Source organism: Misgurnus anguillicaudatus, chromosome 3, assembly GCF_027580225.2.
Source record: "Misgurnus anguillicaudatus chromosome 3, ASM2758022v2, whole genome shotgun sequence".
NCBI classification, from domain to species: domain Eukaryota; kingdom Metazoa; phylum Chordata; class Actinopteri; order Cypriniformes; family Cobitidae; genus Misgurnus; species Misgurnus anguillicaudatus.
This window is the reverse complement of record NC_073339.2, coordinates 39296472-39313836: the sequence shown is the minus strand read 5'-3', so window position 1 is coordinate 39313836 and position 17365 is coordinate 39296472. Positions and strand designations below refer to the sequence as shown.

At 36.5% G+C, this 17365-nt stretch overlaps 1 protein-coding gene across 2 annotated transcripts; it reads right to left on the bottom strand.

The window, feature by feature from the left end:
- Positions 1-12152: 12152 nt before the first annotated feature.
- LOC129444877 (galanin receptor 2a) lies at positions 12153-16029 on the bottom strand. 2 transcript variants are annotated; one of them, XR_012369016.1, is made up of 3 exons: positions 15095-16029; positions 12691-14517; positions 12153-12641 (listed from the first exon to the last, which is right to left on the bottom strand). XR_012369016.1 is itself a non-coding variant. In XM_073866153.1 (2 exons), exon 2 carries the CDS (start codon positions 14129-14131, stop codon positions 12797-12799), a length of 1335 nt encoding a protein of 444 aa, XP_073722254.1. In that variant the 5' UTR covers positions 14132-14517; positions 15095-16029; the 3' UTR covers positions 12154-12796. The 2 variants fall into 2 exon arrangements, 1 of the variants encoding a protein (XP_073722254.1); XM_073866153.1 differs by having other exon boundaries at positions 12154-14517.
- Positions 16030-17365: the final 1336 nt, after the last annotated feature.

Sequence of the window (17365 nt, the reverse complement as noted above, 5' to 3'; positions counted from 1 at the left end):
ATATTGCTTTTATACAACATTTCGATGGCACACGTTTGAAAAAAGAAAACTAGAAAACAACAACGGAGTAATTTTAAAAGCCTCTTTGTTTGAGAACTACTTCTTCAGCCACGGATTTGAGGGCGGCCAGAATGACAGGTAAAACTTTCGGCTGCTTTGAATCTCAAATTAACTCAATGGACGGATTCGCCGTTTTTAAATATTACAATTTCTTGGTCACAAAATGTAGTTTTAAGATTAGTTCAGTCGAGAATATATATGTATTATATTTAAATCTACAGTCGATTAGTAAAGATAGCACCTGTTTGAACGTTTGCTTAGTGAGATTCGGTACGTATGAGAACCAAAGCATGAGCGGACGTCAGTGTTCACTCGCCCTGCTGACCACCGCCCTCTCTGGGCTACATCTCTGACAGGGATTCCATGGCTCTCATGTTGGCCTGATGGTCAAAAATGATTATAGTTATATATTTAGTGTCTTTTGTGTTGTTATTGTTTTGGCGCGAGGTTAAAGTTAATAAAACTATACTTCTATAATGTTGCTATTGGTTTACCATTTCATCTTAACGCGAAATGAGCACTTGGTTATTATTAGACTTCGTTCTTGTCATTACTATATAAAACTGTGTTTTAGAAGTGTCAGAGAGATGTTTTTGCATGCTGCTTATAAATATACCAGTGGCGATATTCTCATAACAATAGTCACGTCGCGATTGAATAAATTATCAATGTCCACATTTAAAAGCTGCGGTGCTTACCTGCAGTTTCACAGTGTTTTCGCGTTCTGATAAGAGATATAGCTCCAGAAAAAAATGAGTGTTTACATTCCTCTTTCCAAGTGTTAATCGTCCACACGATGTGACAAGACATTACTCCCATTAACTTTAACATAACATCCAAGAGCGCTGATCTTTGACAGAATAATAACTTCCGAATGGGGATTCACAGACTGATTTATGAGCTAGTCAACTAATGAGACACACGGAGAGTGTTTAAAAACAGGGCGTCTGTGTTTTTTCATTCAGAGATGAGCCTGTTTAGGACCTCCATTCACTAGGTGGCAGAATGATACGAAAGGTGAAGCGGTTACTGTGCCGTTATCAGTACAATATCGCATAGCTCTTAGCCAATCAGATTCGAGAACCAGAAAGAAGTGTTGTATAATAAGGAATATAAATGTGTCTAAGAAAAATGTTCTCATCCTCCAGAACAAGGAACTAACATTTTCAAAAAAAAAAAAAAAATGTTGAAAGGTACATAATTGACTGTGACACTCATGATGGCTACCAGGTAGGCAGTTCTTATTTATTCTCTCTAGATAAAAGTACCTAGACAACTTTTTAGTCCTCATTACCGAAACATGAGTTTGTAAATGCATATATTTAATGTAATATCATGATGTGGTAATGATAGTTTTTGATAATGATAATCTAAAAAGAATTTATAATTCGATAGGAAATATTTTTTAAATTGTCTAAAAATAATGGTTATAGTAAGTTCAGACCTTAATCTTATATGTGCAAAAAAAAATAATGGCTTCAAGGGCTTTTAAAAAAATCTGATGCTGGAAACCTTTTAAGTCTGGATTTCGTGAGAATCACCAACTGCTCACTTGTTAGGAGGAGTGTTAATTTTGAATGGATAATGTGAAATAAGTGCACACTTGAACTGGAGATACCAAAATATGTTTAGCATAGAAGTACTTACGGTAAATGTCAAGGTTTAACAAGAGTTTTAAAAGGACTATAATGATGATTATAATACAGTAAAAAACGAATGAAAAAGGTAATTACTCACCAATCCCACAAAATAAGTACCATTTTGTTAATCATACCAAGGTAATACATTTTTTTACATGATACCTTGCTCACGATAGCAATAGAAAGGCTTTCATCAACTACAATATACAGTACCTGTGTACTACTATGCCATAGTAAATATAGCAATTATACTGTTCCACTGTATTATTTCAAAGTGATGATACCAAAGTACCATGGTACTGTAATATCATCTGATATCTTCACTCTAACATGGTGGTACTCCCACTGTACTTTTGTAAAGGCATCTACAATATAAAGATTTGTCTTGATTACTACATCTCAGCAATAAATGTACAAAAGCTGTAACTTAGACTTTACCCTAAAGGTCCTAATATGTACCATTTAGGTACAGATATGTATATATTTGGTACCAATATGTACATTTGAGGTATTAGTATGAACTTTTTACGTACAAATTTGTACTTTTTGAACATTTGATGTTTACTGAAATTGTAGGGATTACAAGAATTATTATTATTAATAATTTTTTTATGGAAACTTGTAAAATGTACATGATTTAGGGTTAATTCCTCCTGCAGGTGATTGCTAAACAAGAGAGCTTTTCAAGTTTTGCCTCTAATTATCATCTCCACTATAGCTTAAATGAGACAAAGCAAGATCAATATTGTGCAGTATAGTGTACAGAGAAAAACGTCACCGCTGGTAGTGTGTTTTTCTCATCCTGTGACGCACACAGGTTGAGTGAGTGAATCTTACACCCTGAAACTCGTGAGATTTCACTGCAAGAGCTGTGATCATGATGGCAGTCACATTTAGATAAAGTTTACACCCTCAGGGGACAGGCGAATTAGCTGATGACCTCATCTTAAAGGGCCATGCACACAGAAAAAGATTGGGCTTCCTTCTGGCAACTGAGCTGCTTGGTTTTAAAAAATTTTCATAGATTGTTTCACCGGACGCATGCACATTGCAACGGTTACGTGCTTGACCCGAAGTTAACTTCTGGTCTGTGATTGTTTATCGGCCTGGACTGGCCTCTGGAACAAATACACTGTAAAAAATACTTTGCTGCCTTAAATTTTTTTTTTAAATCAACTCAGATTTACAAGTCATGTCAACTTACTATTAAGAGACGAGTTGTTACAACTTATAAAATGAAGTTTTAAAGTGAACGTTTTGAAAATGAAGTCAACTATATTTTATAAGTTATAACAACTCACCATAGTTATAACAACTTATCTCTGGTCAAGATAAATAATAGTAAGTTGAAATGACTTGTAAATGCGAGTTGATTCAACCAAAAATTTTAAGGCAGCAAAGTATTTTTAAAAATGTTTCAGGTTCCTAAAGACAAGGAAGGGTGGCAGGATCCACCCGTTGTACGAAGAAAGGTTTGGCTCACTGAAAAAAAATAAAGACTGGATTTACTTACAAATATAGTGCATCATTTTCGCATCCATTTTTTTAATTATTACAATGGAATTTTAAGCAATTTATGCAATTACTTAAAATTTCTAGTAAAACTTGAAGTGGATGCCAAATTATGCACTATATTTTTAAGTAAATCCAGCGTATTATTTTTTTACACTGCTGTCAGATAAAAACACATGTAGCTAACATTGTTTACATGAAGTAACGTTACTTCAGTGTAGTAGTTGATACACTTTAGCGAAGATTTGAACTAAGGTAATTTACTTGTTGAAATCCTTCGTCATTTTCTTTTAAATCCCATTTTAGATTTTATTTCCTGACCGGTGGTTTGTTTTGCTCCCTGCGCTTTTGTGTTCGTCACTTCTAGTACGCTATGTCCTACGTTATACATTGAAAAACACACTCTTCCGTAAACGCATACCGGTCATTACCGGAAGCTAGTTATTTTAGTTTGCAAAGTTTTAAATATTGATATTTTTCTTGCAAAATCGATTGCCCTCATAAGGCCTTTATAAACCTGCTAAAACCTTGTGTAATACTTCAGTGAAGGATGGACAGACTTTTTTAGGCTTCAAATCAGAAGCACCATTTACTACCATTATAAAGCTACTTTTTTCTTATATAACTCTGTTTTGTGTTCGTCTGAGAAAATATAATCATATACATAAAAGATTGCTTAAAGGGATAGTTCGGCCAAAAACGATATTAAACCCATGATTTACTCACCCCCAAGCTGTCCGAGTTGCATATGTCCATCGTTTTTCAGACAAACACATTTTCGGATATTTTAGAAAATATTTTAGATCTTTCTGTTCATTAAATGTAATGTTGCGGGGTCCAGCAATAGTCCACGACCTTCAAGTCCAAAAAAGTGCGTCCATCCTTCACAAATTAAATCCAAACGGCTCCAGGATGATAAACAAAGGTCTTCTGTGGGTAATCCGTGCGGTGTTGTTGTAGAAATATCCATATTTAAAATGTTATTAACGTTTTAAACTACCTTCCGGTAGCGCCGCCATTTTGGAGTGATGCGCATTCAGGATGAGAGCTTACGCAGCGTACAGAGTTTCTCTGCTGCTGCTCTGTGCCCCCGCCCTCCGAATTTGTCATACGTCACTAAGAAAAGTGCGTACACTACGCTAATCCTCTCTCCTGAGTCTAAGATGGCGGCGCTACCGGAAGGTAGTTTATAAAGTTAATAACATTTTAAATATGGATATTTCTACAACAACACCGCACGGATTACCCACAGAAGACCTTTGTTTATCATCCTGGAGCCGTTTGGATTTAATTTGTGAAGGATGGACGCACTTTTTTGGACTTGAAGGTCGTGGACTATTGCTGGACCCCGCAACATTACATTTAATGAACAGAAATATCTAAAATATTTTCTAAAATATCCGAAAATGTGTTTGTCTGAAAAAAACGATGGACATATGCAACTCGGACAGCTTGGGGGTGAGTAAATCATGGGTTTAATATCGTTTTTGGCCGAACTATCCCTTTAAGGGTAAGTACTGTAAATCATGGGGTAATTTTCCTTTTTGGGTGAAATATCCCTTTAGGCTCTTTTGTCCCTCCCCAGGCCCAGACTACTACTGTAGGAGGGATGCCGAAAGAACTAACATAGAAAAGAAGAAGCTGCTTTAACATCCTGGTAATGATTAAAATATTTGATCCTTAAATTACATGCCATAACTTCCTTTATTTATGTGTCCTAAATAAATTTGTTTTATTTGCAGACCTGGGATATATTTTATGGGTCTCCCCTTCATTACCAAGTGGGCTATCATACCCAGCGCACATATATTGTAAAGGTCACAACTGCTTGCTGCTGCACCTCATTTTTAAAATAGGAAAGAGGCTGCGCTATGCATAATTACTTTATTTGCAAAGTCATGTACAATGATAATGTTAGGGCATCTATATTGCATTGTCCTTTCGTCCATTTATTGCTACTTTTATGGCATATCGTTAAAGGACTAGTGAATCCATCACTGCCTCCTCACACATCAACGAGCCCTAGGGAACAATCCAGGTTGATCAGAAAAGATCAAATCAGTAAAGTCCGCAGGCAGTGGAGTAAGTGCTCCAGCTCTTTTGTGCTGTGAATTTTACAGCAATTCTGAGAAATAGATTGTGTCTTATGTAAGCTGACAAAGAAAGAAATGTACAAATAAAGAGAATGCAAAAACAATTCAAGATGCACCTGTTTACTGCTTTAAAAATACAATTTTGCTTACTAATTGAAAAAGACAGCAATAGATAAGAACGAATTATGCTTTTTGTTATTATTAAAGATATACAAATTCAAGCAGTATAATGTGCCACAATGTGCTATGTCTATTATTTGCTTTACACTTCAGTTCAAAGTTTTAAAATGTATAAAGTGAAAGTTGAATGTACTTAATAAAACTAACTTTTAAGGTGAAAAAATTATATTTTATTAGGTGTTACCAACTAAAGTATATTTAATCCAGCTTTCACTTTTTACATTGTAGGGTCACTTACCAAGCCTTTCTTTTTTCACATAAGATTAAACTTTAAAACTATAGAATGACTTAAATGTGCTGAAGTACGGGAGTTGTGACTAAATATTAGGGCTGGGCAAAAAAATTAAAACATTTTTAAAAATTAAATAACCTGATCAAGGAATGTGACTTTTTTCAGCATACATGTTTTATCTTGCATCAAAATTGTATTGTATTGTATTTAACATAATTGTATGCATTTAAAAATAAGATATGGGATCTGTTTTAATGTACCCAAGTGTACCTAAAATAAGAGTTTAATATACAGGTTAATTTCTTTTTATTAATTACACACTTGTAAACTTATGTTCACTGTTCTTTTTTTATAAATATAGTATTTGTATTTAATCTTTATTTGTTAAGTCGAATCGAGAATCGAGCATAAAAATCGATCTGAGAATCGGAATCGAAAGGAGAATCGATTTGATAGCTTGTGAATAGAAATCGAATCGATCTGGAACATCTGAATTGATACCCAGCCCTACTAAATATCCAAAATATTTCAAACTGTCTGTTTTATGTGACACCAAACTTTTGGAGATCAACCAAGTAGATTCGAAGGATTTCATGTACCTGTCATGCTTTAAATCAATCAGTAATTATATGTTTAAAAACTCTAATAACTTTTTTATTTGGATGACCAAAGCACAGCTGGATGCCAGTTTGAACGTAATCAGCATCAGATTTTTAATGAAGTTCATTTAACTAATGCTGCGTTCCAGGCAACCTGTAACCCGTAACTCACGACTTCAAAACCACGACTCACGACTCTGAACTGGGAGTACATCGATCTAGTACGAGTTCACGAGTGGGAAGTCACGGGTTTGACTGCCGTTCCAGTGCACTTTCACCGGTAGAAGGTTGTAAAAACACGAGTTACAGGCTGCCTGGAACGCATAGGGTCGTGAGTCGTGGTTTTGAAGTCATAACTCACGGGTTTAAAAACCTGCCTGGAACGCAGCATAAGTTTCAGAGGAGCAAGGTCATGAAATCCAACCAATCAGCGTGAAGTGGTTTCTATATGTGGCCGATCCACTCCTTAGTCCCGTGACAGTTTTTTTAAGCATCCCAGCAAGCAATTTTGGCTAAAACAAGGCTAAATTTGGGCTGTCATTGAAAGTCTACAAGACGTCTAACATAGCCCAAGAATAGACAATTTAAAATAAATAAAAGCAAACACCTTGAACCCCTGCTGACTTTGCTTACATGTTGGAATCCTACATCTTCAAGTTTTTTTTTGGCAAAAATTAAATGTAACCAAATCCAAGGTTATTTAGGGTAAATTGGGTCTATAGTTAGCCGTCATTTTAACTTCTTGTTTTGTGCTTGCTGGGATCCCACTTCCACCCCATTACCTGCTGGTTATCTATCCCAATTAAAGAGGGGGGAGGTTCGAGCTAATATTCAGAGCTCGGAGCCCTCCCCTCGGACAGCACACCAAATATGCTTGATTTCATAGTTATTTGCATGTTAATGTGAACTCGTAAAAGGTGTGAAATACTGTTATAACACATCAGGCTCAGTTGAATTTAAAACTTAAATAAAGAGTTTAGAGACTTACTGCTGTACGCATTCAATACTTCAAGTTCCATAAGAACACAAGCCTGCAAAAACCTTTTCTTTTTTGTTTTGTATAAAAAAAATCTTCAACATTAAACCATTTATATTTCCCATGTGTTGGTGTAATATGAGTCTTCATATAGTTGGACAGGAATTTGACTGCAATTATCTTAACTTTTGATATAACAGACAGGAGAGTTTAATCAGTCCAAAGGGAAAACACTTTGAGAGTTCATTCAGGCGAAATATTGCAATATCATTGTCACAGAGAAATCCTTAGAGAACAGTGTATCCACCCACATTTTCATCGTCGGTCTGAAAGGCCCGTCGAAATGAAGTTCCTAAATGAGGCTTTGAGAAAAACATGCCTATCTAATCTTTTAATTAACCGCCAGAGTATATAAGCCACTGCTTACCTCACTCTGGTGTCAACTCATTTGGGTGATTCTCACGAAATCCAGACTAAGAAGGTGTCCAGCAACAGATTTTTTTAAAAGTCCTAGAAGCCAATTTTTTTGCACATATAAGATTAAGGTCTGAACTTACTATAACCATTATTTTTAGAGGATTAAAAAATATTTCCTATAGAATTATTTACATTATTTAGATTATCATTTTCAAAAATTATCATTACCGCAACATGATATTACATTAAATATATGCATTTACAAACTCATGTTCCGATAATGAGAACTAAAAAGTTGTCTAGGTACTCTGACAAACAAAATATCAACTTTTATCTGGAGAAAAAATAAGAACTGCTTACCTGGTAGCCATCTTGAGTGTCACAGTCAATTATGTCCCTTCCAACTATTTTTTTTTATGTTAGTTCCTTGAGTGCTTAAACAATGAATGAAAATTGTTGCGGAGGATGTGAAAATTGGTCTTGGACACATTCATATTCCTTATTATTGTCTCTACATTTACCAATTATCACCAACATGTTTCTTTACTGTAAATATTTATAGTATAACATGGACTAAAGCTTTTTATTTTTCAGATTTTTTAATTATAAATATTTCCATGTAGGGCTGCACGATTTGGGCAATTTTTCCAATTGCGGTTATTGATGCTAATATTGCGATGTGCGATTGCGATTATACTAAATGGAATCATGAGTCAACTTGATGGGTTTTAAGGAAAATCCACACACAGTTTAGCTAAAATGTGTATTTGTAACACTAGAAATGTTTTCGTATTGCCACGTGATGTAGCAACTGCTCAGTGTCAGTAATCCTAAATCCAAAATATTGCCATACAACAGACAGAGGTTTTTTTAGCTAACAGATCACTGTCAACCTCCTCTGCATCCATCTTCGCTCTGGTGACGACGCACACCACACACGTGCATGCCACACGTGCACTGCCTTTTTTGTTCGTTTTTCTTTCTTTTTTTAAACAGCAAGGAAAATAATCAAACGGTTATCAGAAAGTTTGTGTTAACAAGTCCACACAATTATTTATTTAATATAATTGCAACATTTTGCTGTCATATAATCGCACAGGCTGACATCGCGATTGCGATGCAATTAATTGTGCAGCACTATTTCCATGTCAAAGAACCCAAATCCAGTCATGGACACATTGCGGTAATGAAAATTTTCCCTCTAAATGAGGAAAAAACAACAAAATTGGTTTGTATGATGTCATTTGAAATCATGTAGCTTACAAACTGTATGCTTCTTATTTTGATACTCTTACTTTGCATTTACTTTTTTTATCAAAATGTTTCATGACACCTCATAAGTCTAATTTCTCTAGAATCATTCATTTGGAACCCCTTTAAATCCACCTCTTTATCTTAGAGCCTGGTATTAAGATGCACTTTGGCCGATCGAAATCACATGTGGACGACACTAAAGAAAGGTGTGAACAGGGTGTGAAAGTTTTGAGCTCGTCTACTTTTGACCACATACAGAGGTAGTCGAAAATGCATTTGACCGGATTGCTTTTTTGGTATAGATGCCCATGTGGTCGAATGTGATCGAGCAGCCACATAAGACCGCCTACTCTCTACCTAATGTCCTGAGCACAATGTTTTTACATTAGACATGACCATAGATATGTACACTAGATGTCGCCTTGGCTATGGCAGTTCATTGGGGGCAATGGTGTAACAGAAATAAAATCACCCTAAATCGTCATGAATGCAATTTTCTAGGTTTTTTTCCGTTCCATCAGTCAGACATGTATTAAGCATTGAGTCCAGAAAAAAATTAAAGTTTTGATATTATAAAAATCTACTTTTTCTAACTACAATGCATAGTGCTAGTAGGCCTAACATCCATACGCAGTACAAAAGTCCGGCATCGTCTATGAATTTCGAAGTACAGGCGGAGATAGCAGCGTTACCTAGCTACTTCTTATGACAAGACCCCTGTTCCAAGATGGCGGCGGTTTTAACCCCAAGGCGACATCTAGTTCAGCCTACATATCTATGAGACATGACTTCTAGTGCAAACACACAGTGTACAGCCCAGCTTTTAGGCTTTCATTGATAAAAATAGTGCTGCCACACGATTAGTCGGGACTAATCGTTTGCAGAATAAAAGTTTTTGTTTACATAATATATGTGTGTCTGTACTGTGTATAATAATTATGTTTATATAAATACACACACATACATGTATAATTTAAAGAAAAAATATATTTTTATAATGTGTTTGTGTGTTGGGGTTGGCCTGATAGATTGAAAAAAAAGACAGAGACAGCATCTGAGACAGCATCTGTCAACTGAGTTAAATTGAATGCATCGTAATTTATATGGACTAACCCATGTCATATAATTAAAAATTTTTGATGAGGTATGTGCATGTATTTACAAAAGCAATGTACAAAATTCAGTCTCACTAGTGCTCATGACACCTGGACCTTATAGCATTCAACAACTCTCACGCCTGCTGTGAATGAGCCTTTAGAACCTTTAACTATAAACTATGGGCACACTATAACTAGAAACTATCCGAACCAAACCAAACCATGCCAGAGCATGTTTAACTCCCAAAGCCTGGTTCGTTTGAACAATCACATCCTAATGACAAATGCATGCTCGGGCTCAGATCGAACAAAATACAGTATGAGTTCAAGCTTGTGGTGAAGTGTGGACAATCATGAACGAAATCTGAGTTCACCTTGACTATTCTCATCATAAAACCTTGCAATGTCAAGCTCAAATTCAATCTGTGTATTCAGTATTCAAAGTCAAACCAATAATTTACATACCTAAACTCATTGCCTATCAACCTTGGCTGAACCATCTCAGATTCTGCTCATACTACAGAGTTACACAACACTGATGCTTTGACGTTGAAACTGGAAGGCAGATTTAGGACTGCTGCTGGTACACCACATACAGTATACAGACCTACAAACACATGAAGGATTTGTCAATTAATCACTTGGCTTTTGTAAGACTATAGATTTGAAAAATGTGTATACTCAAAATGTTTAAATGATTTTCTTTTGGAACCAATGGTTTATGTATTCAATAACAACACTAACAAACACACACAAGTCTTACAACATAAATATTACCCTCACTCATCATCCCTTAGGCAAAATGTCATTGATAATCTATGCAGGGACTGTGCTGATAAAGATGGACTCATGGATAATGTATGCAAGAGACACTCTGTACTGGTAACGCACAAAGAATTCAGACAGTAATACGGACACAGGTTCGTGCTTCTTCAGAATGTTTTTCATCTAATTTAATGTTTAAATATGGCCACATTATAAATTAATTCACTTGCTCTATTTTAGTAAAGTGCTCTTGTTGCTTAAATGTTCAAACTAAACAATATTGGTTTTGTTAACATAATATTTCAAGTAATTACAGATTTATGTCAATTTTCCTGCATTGAATCATTTATAATTTCTTTCTTTCTTTTTAAATGTAATTTATCTACATATCTCTAACTACTGTAAATGTATGTACTAAATACATAGTTTTATCTGTGTGATCAGCTAGCCAGTTTCAAATTGTCCGCACCAATCAATCAAATAGCCTAAATTCCCACCCCAAATGTCCTGAGAGATCCTGACTGTTCAGAGAAAAGTGAGAAACACTGTCAGAAAAAAACGAAAAGTCGAAATATCTACCCCGGCTGTCAATGAGTCTTCTTCTGTCTCTTTTATACCTGTCAATTTTTTAGCTTCTTATGCAAGTGCTGCAACATCATCAATAAAATATTGAACATTTTCACTCCACACCAAAAAGACTGCAAAGCTAGGACATCATGACAGACATCAGATAGTGTAGTGCACAAAACATCAGAAAATAGATTCGTTTTACTTTCTTTTTACTTTTACAGTTTAGGATCTTAGCAGAATCACAGACCGCACACACTTTAGTGAAATAACAGAAGAGGGTGATGTACCGAGATGCTGCTGATGTTTCTACATTTAGCAAATGAAGTGAGAAGTCGTGAGTGTTCGCAGCAGACTCTACCATGTGTTTCTTCACAAGTGCGTAAGCATATGTCAAGTGTGTGTACTGTATGTGTGTTTGGGTTTTACCTCTGAAGATAATTTTAATTAAACCATACTGGAGGATGACATTTAAATAGGTTTTTTCGAAGATGTTCCCTACTGAAAAATCCAGCTAAGACCAGCATAAACTGGTCAGCTGGTTTTTGCTGGTCTCCCAGCTTGGTTTTAGCTGGTAATGCTGGTGTAGCAAGCTGGTCTAGCTGTGTTTTGATCACTTTTTAAGCTGGTCTAGCTGGACTTAGCTGGTCGGTGTGAAAGACCAGCTGACACACCAGCTTGACCAGCTTTGCCAGGCTGGGAGGCCAGCTTAGACCAGCTACTGCCACCTTAAACCAGCTAAAACCAGCTTATGCTGGATTTTTCAGTATGGTTGCTCCAGGCAAGGTTTTGCAACAAAACACGAGCACAGATTTGACATTACAGTTGACCATTTTATTCCCTCATGGTATAGATTACTTACATATACCCTAGTAAGTTTCAATGAAAAGATTATTTGATGTGCCATTTGTATATTTACAGCAGATGTAAACAATCTAATCTAAAACTATTACAACAACTTTCTTTGTGTTTAAGCAATATGGATGTTAAGCTTAATACTCAGGAAGCATGATGCAAACCCCTCTAAGTGCGTCTGACATATAAATTAGCATTTTTATCAGATTCTTAAGGGATTCTGCCAACAAATCGATATTTCTGAATGGCCTGAGGCCAGGATTAAGTGAATTTGAAGCAAAATTATTTGATTAACGTATAATATGTGCCAAGAGCATTCTGTTAATATCATTATCTCATTTTGACGAAGGTAGCGTTTAGGGGCGTTTACATCTGAGCTCCTGATGTAATCCTCCTCAGTCCTATTCCTACATGAGACTAAAAACTAAAGAGCATTAATCCACTAGAGTTAACAGTTTTTCTCAATCCTTACTAGGTGTGTACACAATAATTGACATCCTAGAAGCACAAATTCCGGCCCACACTTTCAGACAAATCTTATCAGGTGTGCTATGTATCAAGCTTAATAGCTGTGTCAGTCATTCCAAGGTGATAGGGTAAACCTATTGATCCACATGCGCTAGATTGAGTCCACCACATTGACAGACTCAGATCCTCAGCATCCTCCCCACAAGAGTTGGATTTGTTTGCACCATCCACAGGTGTTTTCTTATCGTTTTGTAACTGGAAGATTGTAGGGAGTGAGGCTAGCGCCAGCGCTGAGGCAGGAGACGGGCCGATGAGGCGTAGACGCAAAGCCCTGGCTGAACGGTGGAGATCTCCAATGAAGCAGTAGCAAAAAGGGTTGAGAGATGAATTGGTGAGTCCCAGCCACTGTGCAAAAGGCCTGGCCTGCAATAGCCAGTGTGGCGGATGAAGCAGTTCGCGATCCAGCCACATGTCAGCCACGTACATAGGCAACCAGGACAAAGCGAATAGAAGCACCAGAGCTGCGACCATACGGGCGATTTGACTACGTCCTTGCAGTCTTGCTTCGTGAAGTACCTGAGAGCGCGGGTCCAGCTCTGTAAACCGAACCTCTCCACTAGTGGTCCGCAACCGGTGATACGTGAGGAAGGCTAGGGTAAGATTAAACGCAACAGGTAGGCAATAGAGGGCGGTGAAGAGCAGGACATTGTACACCTGTCGCAAGCGTGGCTGAGGCCACACCTCTCCACAGACTGGCAAAACGATAGCCAGCCCTTCAATCAAAGCTACATCATCACGTCTGGTAACTATGGCAACCGGCATGCAGATCACTGAGGAGATCAGCCACACGGCTGCAACGGAGACGAGGATGCGTCGACGGGTGAAGTAAGCACGGGACTGTAGCGGAGAGTGAACCGCATAGTACCGGCTAATGCTGATGACCGTGATGCTCAGGACGCTGGCGGAAACAGACACGGCCTGCGTGAAAGGTACAGCGCGGCACAAAAAGTCTCCATACACCCATGGCGTGTAGATGCGGTGGCCCAAGGTGACCGGCATGCACACGCAAACTACCGCCAGGTCACACACCGCTAAGTTTATCAGCAGGCAGCGCGTGGCACTTGCACCTGACAGACGCACACTTCCATTTTGCCCTAATAGGACTTTAAGGGACATGACGTTTCCAGTGAAACCTACAAGAAAGGAAACTGAGTACAAGACAGTCAAGATAATAGTGCCAGGCTCTCGAATGGTCAGAAATAACTCCCATTCTAAAGCTGCATTATCCTGGAGGAAAAAGGTGTTGTTGAAGAGCATGGCTCGAGCTGCAAGGTCCGGCCTGCTTTTGTTTTGAAGGTCCAATGCACTGGGTAAATTAAAGAGCTGGGTCGGTGGCTGATCTGGGGTCAGATTCATAGTGTTATTCCTGTAACGTAAGAAGGTTACACCACGACATAATGCGCTGTCTGGTTATCTTCAACAATTAATTTTTCTTTCTCTCTAAATTTTTATTTTCTACTTTGAGGGTACTAAAGTTTCTATATTCATGTATGTGAAAGCTTGAAGGCCACGAGGGAGCAAAGACGACCCCAAATCCATTGCTCTTCCTGTATTTCCTTTTTTAACTTTGATGCATTACTACTGGACATATTTCCAAAGATAAAGTTATTATTGTCCTTGCCGAATAATAATATGGATGAGAATAAAGGCAAAAAAGATCCTCTTCTATAACCGCAACACATTTTTTTCAGTTCCTTCTCTTCCTCTCTTCACACCTCAAGATCATCTGTACCCTGTGTGACCTGAAAAAGGAAAGAGCGACAATTACACACATGATATATTGCACTTACACAGCTATACGCATATCAATTGCCCCTTGAAAGCAATGAGAAAGACCAACAAATTTGAAAAAGATACAGCTTTTTAGATACTTTCATTTATTCACACTTCAGTGCCACGCTGGTACACACATACGTTTCTTTGTAAAGACCGAGATTCACATTAAATGCTGCAAATTAAATGTTTAACAACAGTGTATTATTTAAACAGGAAGGTTTTCACTTAGCAATTGTCTATTGTTTAAAATTTCACATGCTGTATCTGAATTAATGTGTTTGTACAGTAGTTATGCATGGCACTGAAATTTTTTTATTGATAGTCACAATACTATTAACGTAATTTAATTATCAATGGTTGTAAATACAATTTTTAAACATGTTATGCTGATTAATGTATATCTTTAAAAATTAATGTTTTTATATTTCATTAGTCAACTGAAGCAAAAAAAACCTTGCAGTTATATTATCAATACTATTAACATTTTAGAATTATATATTTATCATAACTAAACAGTTAATAAAATGTAATGGTTTTACTTGCCTGCATTAATCTGTCTATAATCCGTTGTCTTCTTATAACTTTCAAAATATCAAATATTACGATGTGTCCTCAGGGTAAAAATTTTCACGCAGATTTCCACAAGCATTTTCATTAAATCCAGCGCGGCGATGTGTCGGTTACCTGTTCACAACCACTGGTGATGCAGAAGAGTTACCAGTCAAGATTTAAGGTTTTGCTTCAACTGTGTTATCGCTGCGCGCATGCGCCCTCTCGTGGCAGCACGAAGTTACAACGATTGACCCGCAGGTCTACTTGCTTATTGCCTGATATCATATTCAGTTTCATATAAATATAAATAATATAAAATAGTATTGTTATACTTTATGAAATTCTGAAACACACACACACACACACACACACACACACACACACACACACACACACACACACACACATATACAGCATTTGGCAGCGACTCCAAAACAATGCTCTCCCAAATGATGATTTTGCTGTTAAAAGTGTCCACGATGTCCAAATATTTAAACAAAATATTACACAATCTACTAGTGTCACTGATAAAACTTTGTAACTTAACGTTACATGTTCTGTTGTTAGGCCTACAATTGTTAAACCGTAACTGTAACAGTTACGTTTTTCTGTCACCAAAATTTCCCTTGTTTCTCCTTTTGAATTCTAAACTACTTTTTGCCCATCATCTGCATTACATTTGAGTTTAGGGTTGACCCTTGTGATCATCGAGTTTAGCATAGACGCGCAAAGCTGTTTAACACGATATATTGTTCAAACAAATTTACAATCCAATAAAACTCAAATCAACTAAAGTGATAAACATCTTGTTATGAACTTATAAGCCTCAACGTTTAATATTTAAACATTTTTGCTTATCTGCCTCAGGATCCCGAATCCGCTCGTGCTGCTCACAGTCGAAGTCCGCGCGCGCGCTTGTATATTTTAAATTAACGGTCAAAGGACCCATATGGGTATTTGCCAGAATTCGGGGGTATTTACCAGAATTCGGGCCTATTTATGTCCCCAGGGTGAAATTCTATTAAAAACTAATCAAATCTAATAAATTTGAGCACCATTAATAAGTATAAATAAAAACAAGCCTAGACTTTTTTATGGCTGCTAATTTTATAATAATCATTTTAATAATTTTATCACATTTTATTGGTGTTTTGTGGTACAATATCGGTGTTTTGGTATTGCCCTTTACCAGAGTTTTCACATGTTGTGCCATATCTCAAACATTATTTATCACAAATTAATAAAAAAAGGCCTATGCATATTAAATGTTACTTGAACTAATAAACTACATGCACAGATTAAGCATATGTATGCATTTTGTCCTTTATTTTGCGGAATTTCTACCTGTTCCATGGTTTAGCTGTCATTACCAACACGCTCTGCATAAAGGGACTTTCCCACAGTTTTTTCATCAAAAGTTTATTTGGTAGCCATGGTAACCTTATGACAAAGTGGAGCACATGGATTTCAAGCTGCAAGACTGATGCCTTGATGTCCTGAAAAGTAAGTAAATCTACTCTTTATTCTTTGTGTTGGGCATGTACACTTATTATGCGTCATTACCATATGTGTTGTATTTCTGTATTTTTTAACATTTTTGAAATATTTGTATCACTTTAATAGTTAAAATTGTGTACATTACCTGTAGAAAGCTAGCTACACTTGCTTAGTCATCATCTTAGCTAGTAGGGCTAGTTTTTTACAAAAATGTCATTACCAGCACAGTCATTACCAGCACAATACATAATTTTGCCAATAAATTATGTATAAATAACAAAAGCATCCTACAATTATACATTTCTGACAATGTATTAAAAAGTTTTGATATGTGGCATTCACTTAAAATAAGCCTAGATTCCAAGCAAGAGTAAATTGATGAATCAGAAATTTAGATACGTAAATGACTATAATTCATCTTGCAAGTAAAATCTCATTAAGTTCGAGATAAATTAGATTACTTGTGAAACCACAAAATGTTTTAAAGCACTGATTTATCATTTAAGTTTTATTTTTACATATATTTAATGATGTGATGGTAAAGACACATTTACTTGACATAGTCAAGAAAATGGCAAAAAAATCATAAATTCCCTTATCTTATGGTCTCAACCAAGCTCATAACGTCGCTCCTGACTTAAGGACTGATAATTTGATGTATACCAATTAGTCAAATTTGGAATTTTCAAAATTGCAGCATCCCAATTTGGCCCTTAATCTGATAAATCTTGCGCCACCAGCACTTTGTCCATATGTACAAAAAAT